General features: G+C 39.9%; 1 protein-coding gene across 1 annotated transcript; it reads left to right on the forward strand.

Annotated features, from left to right (window-relative positions):
- The first annotated feature begins 84 nt into the window (after positions 1 to 84).
- Positions 85 to 22672, forward strand: AAGAB (alpha and gamma adaptin binding protein). The gene is made up of 10 exons (XM_067305595.1): positions 85 to 180; positions 7686 to 7876; positions 8659 to 8755; positions 9488 to 9577; positions 11970 to 12053; positions 16769 to 16851; positions 17584 to 17677; positions 18993 to 19097; positions 19604 to 19653; positions 20195 to 22672. Exons 1-10 carry the CDS (start codon positions 108 to 110, stop codon positions 20270 to 20272), a joined length of 945 nt encoding a protein of 314 aa, XP_067161696.1. The 5' UTR covers positions 85 to 107; the 3' UTR covers positions 20273 to 22672.
- The last annotated feature ends 1570 nt before the right edge of the window (positions 22673 to 24242 follow it).

Below are 24242 nucleotides of genomic sequence, written 5' to 3' on the forward strand. Positions count from 1 at the left end.
TGGCCGGCTGTCCCGCCGCCTGATCTCCGTCCCTCCGCCCTCCCCCCCCCCCCGGAGCCGCGTGGTACAGGCCGGCGGCCGGAAGAGGCGAGGTGGCGGCGGGCGCGATGGCGGCGGCGGGGCCCTACGCGCTGGTGACCAGCTGCGCCGCCGGCTTCGCGGGCGAGGAGCTCGTCAAACGTGAGTCCCCGGGTCTCCGCGCCGCGCCCGGCCCCTGGGCTCGGGGGAGGGGAGGGAGGGTCCTGCCTCAGGCGCCGCCCTCCAACGCCTCCCCTCGAGGAGGGAGTCCGGGGCCTCCTCGTTTCTTTAAAAGAGACGCTAAAAATCGCTCGGGTTTTGAGGATCTGTAGCGCCCCGAGGCCCAGGGGCGGCTGCAGCCGGCGGGGAGAGGGCGGAAGGGGAAGCCCGGAGCGTGGCGGTACCTGCGGGCCGCTCGACACGTCCTGCGCGAGGGAACGAACTGTCCTCGCTTGCAGCCACGCCGGGTGCTTTGAGTTGCCTTGAGACTGAACACAAGTAATAGCTACAAAACAAAAATCGCCGTACATTAATGATTTGGTTAGACCTTGGGCTCCGCTGCTGGGGGTTCCGGTCATTGCAGAAATGAAGCTGGTATTTCGCGAGGACAAGCGAGTGGCTCAAACTAGCGAGCGGCCACTGAAGGTGGCTCTCTGGATCAGATCCAGGGGCACAGGAATAGAGGCAAGGGAAGGACAGGGAAGCAGACTAAATATCCATCCCTGTGATTTCTTTTTTTTCCCATTTATGAAGTGAACAAAGTCTTGGACCTTCAGGGCTGGGATGTTTCTAAAAATCTTTAGTCTGAGCTCATGCTTTACTATGGCACGTTTTGGCACATTTGACTGCTGTCACAATTCAGAAGCACAGGAATGGGAAAGTTAAAAAAAACCCTCCCCCTTCTGAACTTGTCGACAAAGCTTTAAATTGCACTTACTCCATTACTGAAGATAAAGCATTCTGTCAGAAGTTTTCTTGGGACCCAGCACCTCTTTTTCTGGCTTGAAAAAGGCAGTGCATAAGATCTGATAATAGGGAAAGCTTTAGTGACACTTCAGTATTTCTGGAGTCAGGGGGATTCCAGGAAGAAGCTGTTGTTTAAATCTTAGTGTTTCTGCCGCTGTGGCTTTTTAGTGCAGCCTTGCTTCTTGAGGAGCTGTCATGAACAGTTTGATATGCGTACTAACATGTGTAACTTAACATTAATAAATGTTAGTAATCCCAAATGTCAATGCTTTAATGATGCTACAGTTTGTTGGGCATCTGAGTCAATCTGATGGTTTTGTGGATGATGGAAGTGGGAGGTCTGATCCCCTTCCCATCTGCACAGTTCCAACCATTTTCACCATCTCTGGTGAAAAGCTTCTGGATGCTTCTAGAAAAGGGTCTAATTCACTAATCCAGCAGATATAATTATCTATGGTTTTCATTTTTCTGGATTTGTGTTTTGCTGTTTCAGTGAGTTAGATCTTATGGAAGAGCCTGATAAAGTATGGAGCTGACCTAAGGGTTTGACTCAGTCAATCTTATAAAACCATGTTTTGTAGCAAGAATGACAGTACAGGTCTACTGTCAAAGGTTGGTCTGTCAAAGCAAGTAGGTTAACCCTGTAGTTATTTAAGGAGATCATAAAGAATAGTAAATTTCTGTAAGAACTTATTCTTGGTTGTTGCTTGCTGGTAAGAAAGGTATAGGAAATGGGAAGGAATTGTACAAGGCTCCAATAGATTATTTTTCTCGGAAAAATACAAGTGAGCAAAAAGCTTGATAGAAATGCTACTTAAAAATCTCAGCTTTAGTAGTACTCACTTGGAAATGGCTAGGCTTCCTCTGTTTTCCAGTACCAAAGTGGAATCTTGCAGGTATCTTTGCATCCTCAGGTTGGGTTGCTTCACAAAAGGTGGCATTTTTCTTGGAAAGATTTTAACATCACATACTGAAAATAAAAGCAATAAGAATTTTAAATTTCTGCTTTGTGTAGCAAGTGAAATTGCATCTGATCTAGGAGTGTAAGCGGAACAAGCAGTTGAAAACCTGTATGGAAGGACAAGGTTGTTGTGGCTGGCTGCAGTTGACCATACTGAAGGATGTTAGTGGGTTGAGGCAAAACACTGGTGGAATATTTGAAACTTGTGCTTTAACAGCCTGAAAATGTTGCACCAGTTTGAAGGCACTATTTGAATATTTTTAGCTAAATGAAATTTCCTTCTGCCAACAAGACCCTTGTGTTAGCACCTCTGAGGCAGTGCAACATTTTATATGCAACATTTATGGTTGAAATATGCTATAAAATGCTGTATTGCTTGAAATCTATATAGCAGTTGTGGGCTTTGAGTCTAACAAACATGAAACAAAGACCTCATCTCTCTTACCACTGCTTTTGTCACTGTACTACTCGCTTTCACTACTGATATGTGCTTTTTTTTTCCCCCCCAGCAAACCTGTTCTATATAAGTAGAAGGAAGCTGCCAAGAGTGTTTACTGTTAGGAGATGTATGAGAACTTCTCCTGTGACCTCCCAGAAGTTTCCAGGGTCATTAGAAGGCTTTTTCCACAATGTTTTCATCCTATAGAGTAGTAAATGGATTGAGGATGGGAAGAATACTATGGTACATTTGCTAGATATTTTTATTCTTTCAAGTTGCTGTGGGCTACCCTGACTGCTTTACTGCATTAGATGTTGTAGCAAAATGAATCTAGTATAAAATGCACAGGACAGAACTGACCTTTTCTCTTAGATATGTTTATCACAAAATCAAGATCCAAATAAGATACTTTAGTTTTTACAAATGCTGGCTGATAAATAAACAAATTCATAATTGATGTGATCTTTCACTTCTTTGGCATTTTTGATTGTTCACTGCTCCCCTCCTCCTTCCCAGCAAAACATGTAAGTTGAATCTATTTCTGAAATGTTCATTACTCTTCGTGTAATTTGCAGGAGTATTTCTTACCTTGTATTCCACCAGGTGGCTCTCAAGGCACAGAATGCAAGAACTACTCCGCATACCTACCAACTTGGAGGACATGTGATCTCTTAGGGCATAGTAAAGAACTGCATTATGCTCTTAGTATTAAATCTGAAAAACAATAAAAAAAGTGTTCAATACTTTAATCTCTTTGGAAAAAAATATCTGCAACAAAGAGGTGTTCTAATGATTCTAAAAAAACCCATTACTAGTCCAGTGGCAGTAAACATGTAGCAGAAGCACTTAAATATCAGTTGGGTTTTTGAGAAAAGGGAACATTGCAGCAAGAAGAGATGAGAAATCAGCATCTGGTTCTTTGATTATTTTTCAGCTCTTTTCAGAAAAGTTATGTTTTTGGCCTCTAGTTCTCCTTTTGAAAGAACACTTGTTGCCTTGCACTTACAAAGTACTAAGCCTCTGTACTACAAAAAGTAAAATCAGTAAAACTGAATAAGTAGATATGTTTATATGAATAAACAGGTAGCTGAAATTCACTTCCCAAAGTGAATGAATTCCAAATTGGTCAGAATTGTGTGATTTATTAAAACAAGGTACTTGTAAACAAACAAAACCCCACATGATTAATCAGTTTGCTGAGAAACAGGCTTGTGAATGACTGCCTGGAATAAAGTTGGCTTTGGAGGTGGCACAGGTGAACAGTGCCAACATATGCGGGAGGTAACAGTGGGAGGACAGCACTGGCGCAAGCTTGGGCAGTGGGTCTGTTTGGTCCCCAGGCTACAATAAATCACTGTAGCTGAGGAAGCTTCTATTTCTCTGCAAAAGAGCTTTCATGTACAAATGTAGGACACTGAAATGTGCCATGCCTTGACTAGTCTTCAGCCATTCTAAATAAGATTATAAAAGTTCAAATAAAAGTTGTTTCAGCATAATAAAAGCCCAGTATTATTAGTTGCAGTATTTCTTAGAGGAACTTGAACTCTAAGTCAATATTTTTGAATGACACTTGGCAATATTCTTCTGTGGCATGATCTTTTCCATGTATGTTTTTAGTACTCTAATACTGATGATTTGGAGTCTGCTTGCATTCCTGTTGTCCAAACACGCCACTTCTGCTCTCTGAAAAGGCAAGCTAATGAAGTCAGCCCAGTAGGGCTGCCTACTGTTGTGGTCGAAGAATGACTCAGTTGGTTTTCCAAGCTCTTTGGATGGCAAACCACTGACACTTTCAATGGCTGGGAAGCTTAAAATTAAAAATGAGTAACTCACTAGAGATAAGTTTAACAAACCATCTTTTTGCCGTATCAGTTTTCTGGAAGTTTATTCTGTATCCAACAAAAACTTATTTTGATGAATATTCTCTAAAATGATGCAAGAAACTATTCTGACTGAATTTGTTGCATTAGAATATAAGCCCTCTTGGAAAGAAGCTCCTGGAGTCCCAAGGTGGCATACGTAATCCTTAAAACTAATGCTACTGAGGAATATATCCTGGACAACTCAGTTTACCTGATTGCAGTGTATAGTGTTTCGTAGCCTCTGCTTGTTTACTAAAAAAGACCAAAAACCAATCAGTCTAGTGACTTCTGTGGAAGAGAAGCAGAGTGTTCAAAAGATAGCCAAGTTGCATTTAGTTTTCCTGCCATGAGTAATAAGGCTGTTTTGCAGTAATTTGTTACAAGCACATATGCAGTCTAAGGCATAGCAAGTTTGAATCCTTTCAAAGAGTTCCTGCAGTCCTTTGAGTTTTGCATGCAACAGCCATTTTTTCCTGGAAGAGAAATTTCACAGGGAATTGGCAAAATCCCCTGAAGTGAAAAGTAATCAGAAGCAGAGCAAGATGAGAGCGCTTAGAACATAGGAATTGTAGCGTTTAATCAGGAATGGAACATGCACTAATGCTTCTAGCAGTGCAGTACTTTGAGGCCTAAATTTGTCCATGAACTCTTTCAAAGAAAAAAAAAAGTCACTTGTGAAGCAGATGTGGTCTCATATCAGCTTTCGAAAGCCTTTTGTAGCAGTTCTTTCCTTTTGTATTCTTGCTATAGTGGCTAGCTTTACTGAAGTGACTTTTAAACAGTTCCTTTCCTCGTCCTTTTTCCTCCCCTTGGTTTTCTTCCTACATCCTTTTGCTGATTTTGTGACTTCAAGTGACTTCTGTGGCAGACTGTCAGGGACACGGTTATACCTCTGAAGTGTCAAACAGAGGGAGAAGCTGACAGAAGTGAGAATTGAGAAATTATTTGCTACTTAAGTAGCAAAATGGAAACAAAAATAAGTCACTTCTAATAAGTTACACTTCAGTTGGCATAAATATAAAGGGGCTCCGGTGAAGTTGCAACTTCTTCTGGCATTGGCTTGCAATTCTGTAACTCAGAACTGATTTAATTTGTTTTTAACTGTCACAACACTTGTTAAGGGGGATTTATGGCATATTCTGTGTAGCATTTAAAACCTCCAAACAGAACATCGGGTTTCTAGGCCGGAAAGCTAACACTATGCTTACATTTGATGCTCTAGGCTCTCCATCCTTCACAGAATAGTTCACAGAGTAGCTGGGGTTGGAAGGGACCTCTGGAGGTCACCTGGTCCAACCCCCAATTTCTGGAAAGAAATGGTATCTTTGCGTTTTAAACACACACGGTGAAATTGTCCATTTGTCTATAACCAGTTACCTCTCAGAGTTGCTGGAATTTTGTCAATTATATTACATTTAAGCAGAATAAAAGCTACCTCCATTGGCCATATTATCAATTTAAAATAAACTCCTAGTCTAGTAGCAATTGATGCCTATTAAATATGATCCTAATTGTTTACCAAAGATATCAGACTAATTTAAAACAGTTAATTGCTGTGCTTAGAATGATCATTCTTAAAACTCCTGTTTTACAGCAGGAAAAAAGTAATTTGTCATCTGCCAAAATGCCTTTGTTAGAATTATAGTAGAATATTTGCATTAAAGCTATAGGTTTTGAAAGGAGACATGTTATCCTAAGCTTGGGTTTAAAACTAACTGGAAAGCAAGCCAGGCAGATGGGTGCAGTAGCACTGCTTCATTTCAAGCATCATGTCAGCTTCTGCAAACAAGACAGAGGTATCTGCTGCAAAGTGACCACAGTATCACTATCAAGTGCTGCAGGACAAGCAAAGATCCTTATGTAGAAGTTCTTACAAGATAAGCATGGGAAAACAGCTTTCATGGGCTGCTAAGAACCATGTGTGTTGCTTAAGTATAATTTAAAAAGCAGCATAAGAATGAAAAAGCTTTCAAGGCTACTGATTTTGGTTAGGTGTCTTGGTAGTCTCTTGTGTATTTATATGAACATAAGTTTGTGAGCTAGTGCTCTAAGAGTAGAAAGTTCAGAGTCTAGGTCTGTTTGGTGTTACCTCAAACTCAGCTTTTTTCCCCACCACCATCCCCCTCCATGTGACATGGATGGTTTTATCGCAGAATGGCTTCTGAGTGAAGACCCCAGTTACTCTAAACAGAAGACGAATGCCATCCAAACTTAGAAGAAAACCACATTTGTCAAAGCTTTCTTAAACTGGAAAAAATATACGTAGATTTGTCTGCCTTTAGAGGAAAAAAGCAGATAGAAGATTCCTTTCCAAGTTAGTTTTGTGTTACCAGGGTCAAATTCGGCCTCAGATCCCTGCACCTTCCTCCTCGCTGCTGCATGTAATTATTCCTATTTAGAGCTTTCCTTCTGCTGCCTTGTGTGCTTTAGCTCATTCACCAGTTACATTTTTCAGACTTTGCAGTTAGTTGCAAAAATCATTGAACCTTTTTATGGCAATCTTGGCAAATAAATATTCCTGCCTTTTTTATATGTATAAGATACAGAGCATTTCAAATTCAAGTTCAGATTATTTGGGGAACAGCCTGTTCTGATGTCTCCAGGAGTTGTGTCCAAAAACCTTTAAAGCCTGATCCTTAAAATCTTTGACAAGCCACATTTTATTTCCTTTTTTTTTTAAACTCTTCTGATGCAGAAGGAAATTCTAGGGGACTCAGTCAATTTTATATTAAATTTACCTACTATGTTGAAAAATGCCCATGAGTTTGCCCAGCTGGAAGATGGTCTGCCTGTATCAGTGAGGTATATATGGGATGCTTTGCTATTAACTATAATTCAACTCCAGCAGGTGGCTGTCATGCTATGAGAGTGTTCTGCCAAGGTTGTTACAGGCACATGAAGGGTAATGTTTAGAGTTATAATACTAAAGTGCTGTTTTGGATTTTAATTGTTAACACCTACATGGAATTTAATGAGAATTACACCTAAGTTTCAGTACTTGCTCTATTCTCTCATTAGTTATCTTATGGTGTTTTGGTCACAGTTTTTTACATCTGAATAAACATGCAAGTTCTGCTTCTGCTGTAATGAAGTCTCGATATTCTGTCTATACATCCTACTTACAGGTACTGAGTTTGAAGCTAACACTCTAAAGGCATTTCCAAGAAAAGGCTTGCTTTTTAAAAAGCTTTTGCAAGATATTTTATTTTGAAACCTAGAAATCATCTAAGATAGAATAATAAACTCTAGGAGCAAGCAACAAATCAGTTAAAAAATATCTAGGATAAGGAAACAAATTAGCTTTGAGTTTTTAAAGATCTTAAATACTAATTTTATTATACTAAATAAAGATGGCTCTGCACTGGCAATATACCAAGCTTTTCTAAATGAATTATTTTTCTTGATGCTGGTTTTATCTCATTTATCTTCTTTTATATAGGTATCACTGGAAAAGATGACCTTACTGGGGATGCATCTACAAGTGATGGAGTGAATTTTTACCCCTGGACAATAGATAATAAATATTATTCTGCAGATATTCACCTCTGTGTGGTACCAAGCACATTTCTTGTTACAGGAGAGATTGCTGAATCTGTGCAAGCATTTGTGGTTTACTTTGACAGCACAATAGTAAGACTCTTCTGCTTCCTTATATTGCTTTTTCTGTACCATATAGTTGTCTTATCACAGTGATAACCACAACTTATATTCTCACCACCCTGTGACCCTCATTCCTTTTAGGCTGATCTATTAATTGGTGTTAGATGAATGTTAAATTATGCCTGCTGACAGTGGCAGCAGAGAAGCTTCCTTCCTTCTTGCTATCTTACTCCAGCTAAAAGAGAGGCTTTTCAGGATGCAAATACCCCATTAAGTTTGGCAAATCCTTCCCCAGCCCACCACCTCCAGCTTTACTTCTAGTTGATGCTAGCTCAGAAAAGCTGGTTTAGAATAGCCAAGAGTCAGAGAGAAATGCAAGAGATTCAGTGCTATCCTTTTACCTGAGATTGTTTTCACTGCTGCCAGCTTAGCAGAATTAATAAATGCTTTAGCAAAAGCCAGAAAGACTTTGAGACAACAAATTTAAAAACTATTCTAAATGATAGGGAACCGTTTTGCACCTCAGGTGAGAAGGGGTATATACCGCACATTCTGCAAAGGTACCTTTAACCAGGCATCTCAGAATAAACCAGAGCAGAGTGGTTCACCAACCCCCATAACATTCACTTTAGCATGGAAGACGATTGCTGAACACTAAACCTAAAAATGGCTTAAAATGAAATACTAGTGCTTAAGTCTTTCCTAATCTAGGAATTTGCATAATTAATAAACAGGAAGGGAGGGTCCAAGGGAGTAGGATTTGTAAAGTATTTGAGGATGTATTCTAAAGAACTTTCTTCCTCCCCCTTTAGAAATCTGGACTTGATAGTGTCTCTGAATGGCTTCCCCTAACAGAGGAGTGGTTACCAGAAGTCATGATCCTGGTCTGTGACAGAGTATCTGAAAATGGTATGATACCCAAGGGAGTCCCAAGCTGACTTAAAGTTATTCATCTTGTATAATAATTCATTTTTAAATTAGCACAATCATTTCTTAAAGTATCTAGGTGAGAAATGGCTCGAGGTTGAATAGAGAAAAGCCAGGTTACTCAGATGACCAGGAACAGGAATCTTAAGCTAGTTGTTAAAACTGAACCAGGATTTTACATGCTTACTTAAAATGAATTGTGTATCCCATTCTTGGTATATCAATATGCACTGCAAGGTAACTATCAATGCAGTCATATTACTGAATGTGCATGAACTTCTCCAGCAAAGAGAGGATGACTATTGTTTGTTTAAATACAGTGGAAAGTATGTTTAACTTTTTCAATCATTTGGGCATAAATCTACATGCTTGCTTTGATTCTAGATTGGCATCATACAACACTCTAACATATTTCAGATTCAAGCCCAAAGTAATAGAAATCTTAACTGTGGCACTTCACTTATTTCCCTCCGAGCATCCACTGCAAAGTCAGTCTATTTAGAAACGCTGAGGCAAAGGATGAGATTAATTCGGGGCTTTCGGAATCAATTTCAGAGTGAATAGAGGACCCAAGTCAACCAGTCTATGCTCCCCCCCCCCCCCCCCAATCCAGAACAAAAGCAACTTGGAATAAAATTAGCTAAAGATTCAACTGCTGGTATTAGTTTCAAATGTGTATGTTTAGAAGGTATTTTTTTTGTTTCCCAACTGTAGGTGTTAATAGACAGCAAGCTCAAGAATGGTGCATCAAACATGGCTTTGAACTGGTAGAACTTAGCCCTGAGGAACTGCCTGATGAAGATGGTAAGATCAGTACTTCTGTTTTAGTTTTTAGAATGAAAAAGCACACCAAAATATCTTCAACAATTGCAAGGGGCATAACTTTATTTCTGTGCTGCACGATTACTGCATGGAATGCTCCCAGTTGGTGAGGCTTAGGCTAAGCTGTAAAAGGTCAGGAGGAGGAAGTTATTTCCTCCAAGACATTCCATTTGTCTCCTCCCAAATACAGCTGCTGTTTATGTAGTACCTACATAAAAATATCTGCTCCCTCTTCTGACATTAATCCTAGGACTGTATTGATATATAAAAAGCATTTTTAGGTTGATTTCAAAATTGAATATAAACAGGAACCAAATAAATGCACAAGGGTGGGAAAATTCTTTCTGGCTTTTTTAAATAAAACTTTGAAGACTGTTGTACATACCAAAAGAAGATATACATTAAGTCAAAAGGTTACTGGATAGGCTGAAAAGGGGAGATGGTTAAAAACATTTTAGAAGTGCATGCACTGTTACACAGGAAATAAACCAGTTTCAAAATCACTTGCCTGACCATATGTTTATAACTTGAAAAAACCCATAAAGCAAAGTCAGTAGTGTGATGTTCCACTCTTAAAAAGTGACTATGCACTTCCTGACAGCCTTATCAGCATCAGTCTTATCTCCTTATTTCAAGGATACAAACAAAGTCTTTACATCTTACCCCTACAGGGCCAAAAGTAGATAAGCAGCTCCATTTCCAAGCTTGAGTGGAATTATTCACTAAGTACATAGCTGTCACTAAAAATAATTTAGTCTAAAGGCCTTCTAAGCTATGACTGAGTCCCCCCCTCTTTAAAGACCTTGATTAAAATTGCATCTTGAGCAGGTAAGAACCCCTCCATGTTTTTTGGATGCATTTCATTTTGGCACATTGTTAGGTGCACAGGAAGACATACATGTACTTATTTATAGAAACTAGAAAAATAGGAAATTAATACCATTTAGACTGAAGTTTTAATTCTGAAGTGGTTTTAAAGGAAACATTAGTAAGGTTAAAGTCAACTTATCTTTCTATTGAATAGTTCTAAAGGAAAAGCTGTTTACCATGCAAATAATGTATAGGAAGTATGGGAAGTAATGGGAATATTAATAATCACTCAGGATGTTGCCCTTTGGAGCAGTAACATACATTTTCTCCTGGACTTTTAACATAATTGATTCACTGTGACTCATGCATCAGAGGATACACATTCCAGTGAGTAACGTGTTTACCCTGTAAATGTGTTCTATGATTTGCTTACAAAAGATAAAACAGATGCAGTAAATACATTGGGCCAAAATGCGTTTAAAAATGATGACATTTCTGGCAGCTCATCACAAATGGACGAGAGCTCTTCCTATGACTACACTATCAGTCAGTAGTTTTGTATACTACAAGTGAGTTCCTAACTGAACACCCTTGACAATGGCTCTGATGCTTCGTCCTCCATGCTGCTGCTGCTTGGTTTTGTATTTGATCTAAGAGGTCACAGGTAGCTTTAAATTCGTTTTTTAAAGTCAGTTTCAGTTACTACACCTGTCCCTGAGTCATCCTACAAGTGTGTGATTTTTAAGCAATCACATTTTCCTATCCAAAGGGTTTTTTTCCCCTATTGCTTTGGGAGACCTGCACAAACATGGGAAGCTGACTAAGCTGAGGAAATGGGAAAACTGACTTTCTATCTACAAAGGGTTGTCAGGTTCATTCAGTAATTAAGTTGAACTCAGAATAATGCTTTCCCTAGTCTTTCGAATTATTTCAATTTATAGGATTGCTGGAACATCTGAAGTTAGATTTTGTGGAAATAGCTTTAGAGTGATCATTTTCAAGTGTTACTCCTTTTTTAACACATCTGAAATGTTTTAGTAGTACAATAGGAATAAGAAATGGTCAACAAGCCATGCATCTATGCCCTGTTCTTTACTTACGAAAGTAAGGAAAAGTAATATTAGCATCTATTTTTATGATGTTTTATGATATACAGAGTTCTGAAAGATTTTGAGATTGAAAGGTAGCTTGCTTGTAACAGTGACTTAAAACTTGTTTGTTACTCTTTAAATTACTTGCATGTTATTTATCAATATAGCAATTCTAAACACTTCTAATGATAAATATTGAACAAAACCTTACTCAGAATTTAGATCTCTCTACAGTCAAGACTGAGTGCTCATAGTTCATAATACCTGGAAGCCTAGACCTAAGTAGTAATGTGTTAATATAGATTTGTTTGGCCTATTGTAAAGCAAAGGCCAGAAGTCAGTCTTCCCTTATAGGAAAAGTCTTTTATAGCCACTGCTGTAAAATAGGACAGCAATTCAGACACACACCTTACTTTCAAATATGTAATGGTTTTGTTTGTTAGGAGTGAAATGGTCTTTATCTTTTGGTTTAGATGACTTTCCAGAATCCACAGGAGTGAAACGAATTGTACAAGCCTTGAATGCCAATGTGTGGTCCAACGTAGTCATGAAGAGCGGTATGTAATGTAGGTTTCTTTTGAGAGAAACTTGAATTCTGGAGAGTGCTTACAGAATGCTTAGTAGTTTTAGCAAAAGTTTAAATTGAGCAAGTACAGTCCTACTGCCAGTGCATCAACATACAGATAATTAGAGCACCCTTCACGTGAGAACAACCTTTTGCATGGAACAGTTGGCTTCCTAGGCATTGCTTTTATTGTCCCTTGATGCACGGAGAAACTTAGAGGCAGTGGGTGAAGTTTAATCCCACTTCAGTATCTGTTCATGTGCCCTGTGTACTTTTGACTTGCCCCCTACAAATAACCCAAATTAAGTATTCCTCTAACTCTTCAAATTTCAATGAGAAATGAAAGCTTGTTCAACCAAGACTCTAACAGCAAATAGCCTGTCATTATCAGCCTGGTCTACAAGCTGTAACAAACCTACCTCTTCTACAATGTACTTTACTAAATTGTGCATAATTCCAAATTTGTTAGAGATTTTGAAAGTCTTTTGAAACAGTGATGAGAATTGCAAATGCAGGGACAAGACTCACCAAAGAAATGATCTCAAATTTCTGTTGAAGGACTTAATATTAAACTGCATTGCAAGGACTATCTTCCTACAGAAAATCCCACGTGAGTGGAGACCACATAGTTTTTTAAAATAATACAGAAAAATAGGCAACCCAGTTTCCTGCAAGTACTTGATTATCAGGTAGAGTTAGAATTTTGGAAAAAATCAGTTTAGGATTAGACTCATTAGAAAAGGAAGTGTTGTGGCTAGCTCAGAGTTCTTGTACATGTAGGTTACTGTTTGCTTTCAAACCTTTAATTGCTTTTCTAATTACACAGGCTGTTGCAGGAAATGTAGGAAAATGAAACTCTTGTGAAATGTTTGGCCTTCCATTCCTTATTGCACAAAGTCTTATCCCACTAGCAACCTCCTAATGTCCATCTGCTCCCTGATGTACTTTTTTACTGTGGTGGCTTTTTCCTTCCTGCATCCTTTAACTGCGCAATGTTTTCAAGTGTTGCAAGGTTTTTGCTAGTTCCTTTAACTGCAAGATGGTTCTTGGGATCCAGCAGAACTAAGATGAGAACTACTAAACTGGTAATCTATTTTTTTTTTAATTAGCCTTTTGAGTATTCCTCATCAGAATGAGAGTAAGGAAGGTTCTAATTTAGTATAACCATTGTAGGGAAATAGGTAGCCATTTGAGGTGGTGTCAAGTTATCTCACTAGCGCAAGAACAGTTTTCTTGAGAGCCTATTTCCTGCATTTGACAGATGCCACATTACAGAAGAACAGAACTTAGTCACATGTTCAGTTCTTCATGGGGGGAAATTCCTGTGCATCATTAATGTATTCTGTAAAGGTCAGACTCCCTGAGAATCCAGATTTTGCATCTCCACAGCACAGAAACCACATAGCACTGGTGTATGTTACTACAAACCCCTCAGGAAGTGAACTATATTTGGATGTTGTTGCAATTTGACTCTACTTTCAAAGGGAAATAGTTGAGCTCATTTTAACTAAAATAAAACCTATTACAACCCGAAACACATCTTTTGTTTTTAACTTCCTCCTGATCCTGAAAACTGGCTGCCATGTCAATAAAACTTTAGCTTTTCTACTGAGTTACCTATAATCACTGGCCATTTAGAAACCATGCAGTCATGCTTTCTGTGAAGATCTTTATACAAAGTACAAGTTATTGCCTAATACTAAGGGCTTGTAACACTTAAGCGTAGCCATCCAGAAAGCCAGTCTTACAGTACATCTGTTTGTGTGAGAACTTAAGTTATGGACAGAGTGGGAATGATTTTTTTCAAGTATGGGCATTAAATCCATATTATTATAAAGTGCACCACCTTAAAAAAACAAAACAATTTTTCTGAAGTTGTAACACAGTTTTCCCACGCACCTATTAAGAAAATTCCTGACCTTTTAGTTCTTTTAACAGTTAAATATGTTTATTCTTATGCTAAGGCATAAAAAATAGCTATTAAATATAACATGGCTGAATTGTAACCATTTTTACATCATGTAATACCACATGCTTTGTGAACGAGTAAATAAAGCAGTATTGTCTGCTTGATGTATTTTTTTGAGGGGGGGAGAAAAAAAAAGTCTGTAACAAAAGAAAAATAAGCAGTCTTACCCGAGAGCCTCCAGAGAGCAATTCCTTCTTGTAGTTGGGATAAAGCTGTGGGTTCTCCAGGTCTCGGAGCTCTCTCTGCTCTGAGAATTAGGTGGTTTCTTCTCCTTGAGCAGAGGAGCACAAGTAGTTCTTCACTTAACCACCCCCCCACGCACACACACATTCAAAAGCCGGTGCAGTGCTGTTATCCCTAGCTGTCCTGCCGAGATCAAAGCCAGCTGACCTAGGTAGCAAGAGGAGAAACAAGTTACTGTTCTCTGAAAGAGGCTACTTGGCTACTTTCCTGCTTAAATACTTGCTTCAGTGATCCCAGCTGAAGCTGGTTGTCGTGGGTGGGGGCAGTCATTAGCCTGACTCCCTTTCCAAAGAATTAGCCTGATTCGGAGAGACAATTTAAACCTCATTGTTTAAACAAACCACGAGTTTCAACTTTTTAATTCCAATTTTGTTTGAAAGTCAGGATCAGCCCATGTCAGCTGCAGACAGAATATGGAAGAATAATACATAAAGACAGTGTAAAGCATTTTGCTATGAAATGAGCATATATGAATACGTATCTCTAAGCCGTGCTCTGAGCACAGTTTAGTAGAGCTCTGCAACTGTTGTTGTGGCACTTGTGAAAATAGATCGACTCCATCATAATGGAGCCACCAACTATTACAATAATTTGAGTGAGCTAATTTTTGGCTTTGATTCTGTAAGAACACTGTGTAAGGCATCACCCACTTCCTGAATTGCACCCAGAAGTTGAAATAACCTTTACATCTAATAAAATGAGTTTATAGGAAGACCTTTTTCAAGGGTGTGACTGCAACCAAGTGCTGTGCCTGCCACCTCCCTAACCACAGATCCAGAAACAAATAGCTGCTTTTCAGAGATCTCGGCTGCAGATTCCAGTGCTTTCGAACTAGGACAACGTTTTCTGCTTGCCTTGGCTGGGGCGATGTGCATGGGGTGGGGGGGGGGGGGATGGAGCCACCGTCGTCGTGCTGTACAGCCCAAACCCTAAGCGCAGATATGAAAGCGGTGCACGATTAGGTCACTTCATCCACCCCTCTGCCAATGTAGGAATGTTCTCTCGCAAGTACGTTCTGCACCGCAATGTCCAGTCGAGCTTCAGATGACTCAGAAATTGGCTAAATGTTGGTCTTCGCTGTTTCTCTAAAGCCAGCTCTTTGCTCAGCCTGCTGAAACTTGTGGAAGCCGCTTTGGGGCTGTGGGTCCCGATGCTTTATGCCTCAATTGCCTGGCAATTTAGATGGCAAACTGCACAGGCTTTCGCATTTCTTGCAACCAAACGTTTTTGAGGAGCTTCGGTTGGCCGGGCTGATTCACTTCTTCCCAAGCCTTTGGCTGGTGAGCTGTTAAAGCAGTAAAACGCTGCAGAACAGAGCCAACCGCAGCAAAAACCCGATAAAACCCAGAGGTTGCTGGGGTGGGGTGGGGGGGCGAGGAGGGGAAGGAGAGGACCGGGCAGGACGCGCACGTTGCCTACATTCGCAGGGCAGGTTCTGGGCAGGAAATGAGTCTCTGTAAGTCTCTAATTGGGCCATGTTTACATGTTTTCTACTAGCTGATGGTTTTAGTTACATGTTCAACTCTCCAAAATGAAATTTTGAAAAACTGCAAGTAAATTTGGACAGTGTATAAAAAATTACATCATCTCAACATTTGAGTCTAGAGTTTAGTCATTACTGTAATATTAATTTAGAACAGATTCTTTTTTTTCTTTTTTTTTTTTTAAGTAAAATTAATCTTTCCTCTGGCACAAGTCATTGTTTCCTGGCTATTTGTAGTTTAACAACATTACTTCTTTTTCGTTGACTACAATATTAATATTTTGGGGAAAAAAAAATCTCGTGAGTCCCCTGTGTAACTGTGAGCATTTACTGTTCAATGCAAGGCCAGCAGAAAATATGGCTTAGCAAAAAAAGCTCTTAATATAGCTTGTTACACATATTTTTATTTTAAAGTAAAGTTTTAAAAATACAGTTAATAATAATTTTAAAATACTGTGCAACATCTGTCATCATAAATGAAAAATGATATATATATTTTTTAATTTTTAATTTTGCATTCACATTTTTTTAGATTGGATTTTAAAATACTGTTAAAATGCACGGTGGGTTAAGGAGTGTGGAAAGCCCAAAGCACCTTGTAGTCTGAAGAAACATTGAATTTGATGGCTGGATACTGTGTTAGACATTTAAAATTTGCTTTTGATATTACTATATTGCTTACCTATTTAGAAGATATGTGTATGAGCAAAGGCACTTGTTGCATTTCCTGTATTTAACCACAGGCAAACTCACACATCTCTTGTGACTCACATCATATCTGTTCCCTGTTGGTTGAGGAATTCAGCAGTAAATATTGTTAATATGCCTTTAAGAGGATTAGAGAATGTGAAAAGTTTCTGCTTACAATGTATTTTCAAGTGCACAGATACAGTTTTATAGGGTGGTGTTTGTATCTGTTTTCCCTAAAATATTCTCTGTCGCATCCGGTCAGTTGTAACCCTTTCGGATAATATTGCATCTTCTGTCAAACTAACGGCTGCTTTGTCTTCAGACAGGACCCAGGGCTTCGGCCTCCTCAGTACGTTAGCAGGTGCGAACTGTGGTGTCAGGGCAGAAGAGAGCCCAAATGCAGAAGTAAACAGTAATTCCTATTTCTTGTTCTTTGCTGATGCACCGGTTCTCACGTTGCTCTTTGCTGCTGTCACACCTGGTGTGGTGGTGTGTTTGGGGGGGGGTCCTTCTTTTTTTTGCTCCTTTCTCGGGGGACACTTCACAACTCAGCAGGATGTGTTTTGAAGGAAATGTTTGTGAAGCCTGAAAAAATTAGTCTGCTTTTTTTCTTGAAAGCCCTGCTGAGACAGTCGTTCACCGGGGCTGTCACCTCGGGGCTGGGAGCTCTCTCCCTCTCAGGTCATTGCCTCAGGGCTCCATCGCTTTACCTGCTGATGTTTGGTGGTGTCCTCAGCGGGGCAAGCTGCTGGGTGCTGCCTGCACCCCCTCCGGCACCGTGTGAAGGCTTTTCCTCAGAAAACCCACTGGCGCCAAGGAGCGATTATAAGAAGCTCCATTCAAGATATTGTTTCTCATTAATATCCAAAAGCTGTATTTTGTGCAAAACAAAAACTATACTTTAAAAGGTTTATTTAAAAAATAACTACAAGCAACCTCTCAGAGAAAAACCCTTCACATGGTAGCTCTGCAGTGTTGCAGAAGCGCATGGGTTTTCAGTGATACACGTGGTACAGGTTTTGCAGTAAGTAACTTTCAATTTAAGATAAAGAGTAGGATTTTAATGTTAAAACAGGAATCACCTGATTTGCTGATGAGGCTTTTTAGATACAGTAATATCTATTTGCTTCCTGACAGTCCAATCCACCGTCAGCAGACAGAGAAGCAGCCCATTTAGACAACAGAGAAGATGCAGCTAGCACGAACAACCTGCAGATTGACAGCATTGTAGGTAAGCTCGTTCTCCGCTTGGCAGGCATGTTGGGGAGTGTTGTGAGGAAGGAAAGAATTCCCCAAGATGGTACTTGTGGAAAGAGAGCTATTAGCCATATGACTCTCTCCATACCTTTCAATCCTCGGGCTGCAAAGTGAGAAATACCAGAAAACCTCTATTTATAACAGTACTTCTCTAAAGATAACTGCAGTGATTGATTCCTGCTTTTGGGATGGATAAGTCCCAAGGATAATATCCAGAGTAGGAGTCCAAGTCAAAAAATATCTCTTTGAGGAATTTGAATAACAGATAAGTCATTTCCTCTTTTATTAATAGCCTGTTTGGAACAGAATCTTGATTGGGAAGGTTAATGTACTTCAGTCCTTGATACATCTTCAGTATAGGGCCTTAGATTTCATTTGCAAATTTATGCTTTCCACCAAGAAAAAAATTATTTTATATATTCAGGATAATGCAAATAGAGTTGCACTGTGTTGAGGATGTATGTTGGAGCAGGCACCCCTTGCTGGGATGGTCACAGAAAGCTGCTGGCTTTCGCTGTCTCTCTCTCTCTGTGAAATGTATAGCATAAAGGTGCAGGTGTTGCCACTTCCAGTAGAGGCTAATGCTTTAGTCAGAGGTGTTCCCCTTCTTGGAAAGGGCCCAACTTTGGAAAGGACAGAGCCCCTGGAGTTAAGGTAGAGGTTTGGTCTTGCAGTACTGCCAACAGGAAGCACGCTGATCTGATTTTGTGGAATCATGGATTGTTTATACCGAGAAACATCAATATAAGAATATAAGTTTTATGATTGCGGATAAAGTTCATTACAACATGATGCCTACAAGCTTATTCAGCAGGAGGCAAATGAAGCACATTCTGCATGGGTCAGTCCTAGGAGGTCCAGGGCTTTTAAGCTAGAGGTCCTTAAATAATTGCACAATTCCAGGAGATGGGGCTTTCTTATAAGTTGTATGTGGAGATCTTCTTAAAGGTTAGGGGTTGTTAGCTGTGGTCTAAGCATAGTCTCATTACTCTTTAATTCTTAGTCTGTGGCTGTTCCTAGACAGATCATTTTATGATGAACAAGAAACCTCTTAAATATTGGATGAATCCAAAAACAGTTTTGCAATGTAATGTATCAAAATTAGGTAACATTATAATGCTGCACTGAGTTGTCTGTCTGAACAAGCGGTAAATTAAAGGTTTCTTTCCCTCATATTATATGTGGGATCTTGTTAAAATACTACCTGTTTTTATCAGAAGATTGGTTTTCAAACCTGCTGACAATCCAGAACAGTCTGCCTTAAATCAATCTAAATGCATTTATTTCAGATCCCATGTTAGATATGGATATTCAAGAGTTAGCCAGCCTAACCACGGGAGAAGGTGACCTGGAGAACTTTGAAAGGCTGTTTTCAAAGCTGAAGGAAATGAAAGGTACTGTACCTGGGAGAGAGGTACTAAACATATCCCCTATTCTAATCGTTCAAAGTCATGACAGCCAGCGTGTCGGTGGGGAAGGCTCTACAAATTCCTGTTTTGCTGTCTGAGCTTTTGTAGAGTAGCTGATCTTTTCATTAGCTTGTTCTTCATCTTGAAAAAGCTCTTGAAAGAAGTAGATATTGCTCTGCTGACTGCTGTCACACTGTGTTAGCCTACCATGTTCTATAAACAAACCTATAACAAGACTTTTTTTTAGCCCTGCAACTGCTTGCCGATCTTGGAGTTTAATGGGCAGTTACAAATGTGTGAGATGAAATCCAGAGTGCTCAGAAGCATTGACTCTGGTTTTCGGGAATTGCAACAGTCCTTGCTAAATAAGTTTCCTTTTTTTACGATCTTACACTAGTTTCTTGGTGGTCCCCAGAACACAGCTGCAATATGCATTTCTCTCTCCGCCCACTTTTGAGGGTGACAACCTGAAGTCATGTTCTTTTCCACAGATAAAGCAGCAACATTGCCTCACGAGCAGAGAAAACTACATGCAGAAAAGGTGAGGTTAGAAATTGGCATTGAAATTATTAAAAAATGGACTCCAGTTTTATGGGGTTTTCCTTTCTGAGAGCAGTTACCTCTCTTTATAGTAGAGCTCATATACTAAGAGTAGTAAGAACAAATCACACAGTCCTAGGAAGACTGTATTGTATCTCCCAAGAACTGATTAACCAAACTGGAACTCTGAAAAACTGGAGAGGGCTTTCCCTTTTCAGTACTTCAGAAATGAAGGCTCTGCGATCACTGCGGGTGTAAGCCAACTCCCACCTAAGTCAACAGAAAACCTTGATTTTGGCAGAAATTCAGTCAGGCCTTAATTAGCCTAAGTTTTGTATCACATATGCCTCCCATGGTTTCTGAAGCCTTCTAAATTATTGCCTCTCTGTTGTTAAAATTTCTTAGCCTTGGAGAGAGATTAGTGCTTTAGCTACAAACATGGTTACTAGATTTAGCTGCTGCTCGGTTTCTGTTTTTCAGATGGTAAATGCACAGTCTTCTGTCATTTGAGGGGATTTTTTTTTCTTTTACCTGGTCTTTAGGTGGCCAAAGCGTTCTGGATGGCAATCGGAGGAGACAGAGACGAAATTGAAGGTCTCTCTTCCGATGAAGAAAACTAAGTTCTTCTGTAGCTGTAAGCAACAGAGCAATCCTAAAAGAGTGATCTTTTCCTGCAGTGAGCGTTTATTGCTAAAAGCCCCATTTAGCTTTAGTTGCTTTCTTTGGTTAAAGGATTCTCTCTATTATTGTATTAAGTAACACATTCCACAACACCTAACGGTTAGAGGTTTTGTTTGCCTGTTCGTTCATTCTGTCTCAGAGAATTTTGGAAGGCAGTGTAGGTAGTTAGAGGAAACAAGAAGTTAGTTTACATTTTTCAAATTAACACTTTTATTGCTTCCTGATTTGAGTTAAAAAAAAGCAAATTTACCACCAGTTATCTTTCTACATATGGCTGGTGGTTGTTAAATGACTACTTAATTCTAAACTCAAGATTTTACATGTAGTCCTGTTTGATGTTTTTATGCAGCTTTATAGCTGACTTACTAGTTAAAACAAACCAGATTTATATGAGCCATGAAGAGAAAGCTGCTGAATTGTACCGTATTGTGAGATGCTATGCCAAGGCTGCAAGGTTCATCCTGCTGAGTGCCAAAGCTATTAAAAATGGCCCATAGGCTTTGAATTCTCTTTGCATGTGTAAGTGTGTGGTCCTTCTCTGAAAAGTCAGGTGTTATGCCACACTCACTGGGTTTCCATTAGAAACTAAACTTGGGATTAAACACAAGACAGATTTTTGCTGCTTTTTCCAGGGGTGAAGTTCCCTGCACAAACCTTCTGTGGTACTTGGCCTTCAAGGCCTAGGAGAACGCACAGACCTTATGCTGGTGAATTCTGTCCTAAATACCTAAAGAGAAAAGCTATGATTTCAAACACCCCACACTGTCACCTGGTGCATTTATTACAGGCTTATGCTCTTGTTTCCTAATTAGAAGGTACCACAGTACAAGCCTCAAATTGCTGCTTCATGGCACCAAGGGCTAGAAAAAAATGCCTTCATCCTCAGAGTCAGTGTCTTGTCCTCTTACACAGGCACGTTGTCATAGACTCACTAGAGATGTCTACTGCAGTCAGCTGTGAGAGAGCAGATACAGTCAGGGGATCGATGGAAAGAGGTGGCCTGCCCCAAATAGCCATCGCTCATTGATATCCTCGGCGGAAGCTACTGTCAGTGGTACAGCCGACAGCATCAGGCCTTCTCGAGTGCTTGTCTGTCTGACTTACCATATGAAACAGTGCATATTTTTCCCAAGAACATTTCCTTATTAATCTGAAAATAGCCAGTGTTAAGCAATCTTATTTTGAAATTAACTTTTCCAGGGTCTGTTTTCTCATGTTGATAAATATAGTGAGTCTTGAGACAGTGGCTTTCCATAAATGAATTAACAGCTTTAAGTTTTGAAAGCTCTTTTCACAGTGGTTTTCACACACGTTCAAGGAACCACCTATCAGGGCCACCTCTTCCAAACTGAATGATATAAAACAACTGCCAGACCTTGCCACAACTCTTTCCTTCTGTTCTTCGCTATCTCTTCTCATTGGCTACTTTTTTTTCCCCCAGCACAGAGAGCTGTAACAAAGAACTGAAGGTGGTTTCTTCCAAGTAGGGAACAGTTTTCCATGTTTGCTTCTTGGTAGCTGAATATTTTTTTCCTCTCTAAATATTTGTTGTGCAATACGGACAAATGGCAAAAGTGCAGAGTAAATTAATTGAACACACTGAAAAACATAATGTATTTGAATACTTTATAAAACCAATTCTTTATACATGTGATTTCTTTATACATGTGATATTTTATTTAAATTTAATAAAATTATACAAATTAATTAAATTTAAGCGCTTTGCTGCCTTTTTATAAGGTACCAGCAGCTAAATTTCCATAAATGATGCCTTATCCCAGGAGTCAGGGTTACCAGTATGGGCACATTCACCTTTTTATCCTGCTACAATCACAGCTGTTGGTATAGACAGTGATGAGAACCACAAGTCTTTAAAAGCACAGTGCAAATGTTGCCAGCGCAAGCAAGTATGACTTGATCAGAAGAATAAGGACTCTGGTACAGCAGCAGGTAGGCCAGACAGGCACCATCCTGTGGCAAAGGCATCCATATCGCTTCCATCTCAGACGGGCCAAACATTTGTACAAATATTCTGGGGCAGATCTCACTACCACACTAAGAACTCCTTGAAACATGTTGTTGTAAATTTGTATCTTGTTAGTAGATGCATTGTAGGCTTTAAAAAAAGCATTATTCATCAAAGTAGGAGCTGTGGCTAAAATACAATGGGAAATAGTTTTAATGATCCTTAAAGATTATCATACTGTATTTTTAAATCAAACAGTTTGCTTTGCTGGTGGCTTATTTTTTTTCTGAAGAGAGGCTTTGCTTTTGGCTATAGAATTTCTTAACAAAACAGATGTTACAGAAATGAATAAAGGGGCATTAGTGGAAAAGTGCATCTTTGACTTAGTTTCTCTTGGTATGCCACAGTATTGTTTAATAGCAACAACAAAATCCTGTCTTGGTTTAACACATTATAACAGTTTTGAAACTGTTAGCTTTGCCTGATACTAGGACTCCAATGCTGAACTGGAGGTCTGAACAGCTCTGCAGCCTTGATGTGTGCCACAATTAAGTTACGGCATTCAGGCTAGATGTAGCAGCTTTTCCAAAGTAAAGACGGCCACAAGAATGCCTGTACATACAGTGAATTAATATTAAGACACAATTCTGAAGGAAAACAATACAATGCTTCAGTGAAAATGGGAAGTATTAGTTTCTGGCTATAGTTTTTGCAAGAATGCTCAGAGAAGTGATTGCACCTGTGTTGGTAAAGAGCATCTTAAAGGGTTACAACAAACACACCAAAGTCTGCAGAAGCCTTCTAAACTAACAAAACTGATTATAACGCAATGCCAACGTTAGCTGTGGCGCAGCTCCTACCCCTGAGCCTCATGAAAACACACTGCAATGAGTTAACCTTTGGAGGCTCCATCAGTCCACACGTTTCCTGTTTGCCTGCATCTAGTTAGTTTTCCCTCGAGGTCCACGGCTGGTCACGTGGATGGCTGGTAGCAAGAGAGTAACCGAGAGGGGGACGTAATAAAGAACAGAAACAGAGCGTGTGAAAGGCAGCGAAGAAAGCAAACAGTACCGAGACGGCGTCTTCCTATTGCTTCACTCTGGAGGCAGCTGCTGGCCTCCCGAACGCACATGCACCACCCTCAGCAGCGAGCAGAGGAGCGATGCAGTGGCTGGCAGCCAGCTCTTACAGGGGAGCGGGCTGCGCTCCGAAAAGGTTTGCAGGATGCTGTGTCTCCCTGCAACGTCATCTGCAGCCCACTGCGGCTGGTTTAACCCAGTGGCCTTAGATTTGGTTTACCTCTATACTCTAAAAGTTACCCCCTTCCCCCCCACCCCACCCCCAAAATTTGCAGACTAGCTGCTCCGTTGGAAAGTCTGTTCTCCATATGAACAGAGGGGAAGTTGAATCCCTTTCATCTCTCCACCAGCATTTGCTCGGACAGTTGTACTTTTAATCCGAGGGAGCATTTGTAGAAGTGATTTAAGAGCTTGAGTGCCTTAGAGCAGCATAGTCAGTAGTCAGCTATAAACATGCCTCCATCGTCTTTTGCTTTGGCAGTTTTACTAATCCAGCTTAAAATAAAGGCAAAACATGCTAAAGTTTCCCTGTGCTTCGAAGCCTTTTCACTGCAGTACCTCTGCTTCGCTGACTTGCAGAGAGATGCTTCTGTTACGCTCTCTGGTCTCGACTTTGTCACCTACCTGAAACAATCTGCTCTGCTCCTTAAGCCATTGGAGTCCTGTGCTGCTCGTTAGCCAGTTCAGCTTGTAATTCTGAGCAAGCACAGAGGTTTGTGAGCAAACCAACTGTTAGCTCACTATAAATGTAAGAAATTAAGAGTACAATTAAACTGACAAACTCCAAATATGCCATTGTTTATTACTGAATTTCCAGCTCAGACTAAAGTCTACAGAAACATTGTGTCCGATTAATTATTAAAA

Source organism: Apteryx mantelli, chromosome 15 (assembly GCF_036417845.1).
Source record: "Apteryx mantelli isolate bAptMan1 chromosome 15, bAptMan1.hap1, whole genome shotgun sequence".
NCBI classification, from domain to species: domain Eukaryota; kingdom Metazoa; phylum Chordata; class Aves; order Apterygiformes; family Apterygidae; genus Apteryx; species Apteryx mantelli.

Bases quoted from the DNA above. Each gene is read 5' to 3' on its own strand.
- AAGAB (XM_067305595.1), top strand. From the start codon at position 108: ATGGCGGCGGCGGGGCCCTACGCGCTGGTGACCAGCTGCGCCGCCGGC. The intron at 181-7,685 runs GTGAGTCCCCGG...TCTTTTATATAG, and splicing joins GGGCGAGGAGCTCGTCAAAC to GTATCACTGGAAAAGATGAC. The intron at 16,852-17,583 runs GTAAACAGTAAT...GCTTCCTGACAG, and splicing joins AAGAGAGCCCAAATGCAGAA to TCCAATCCACCGTCAGCAGA.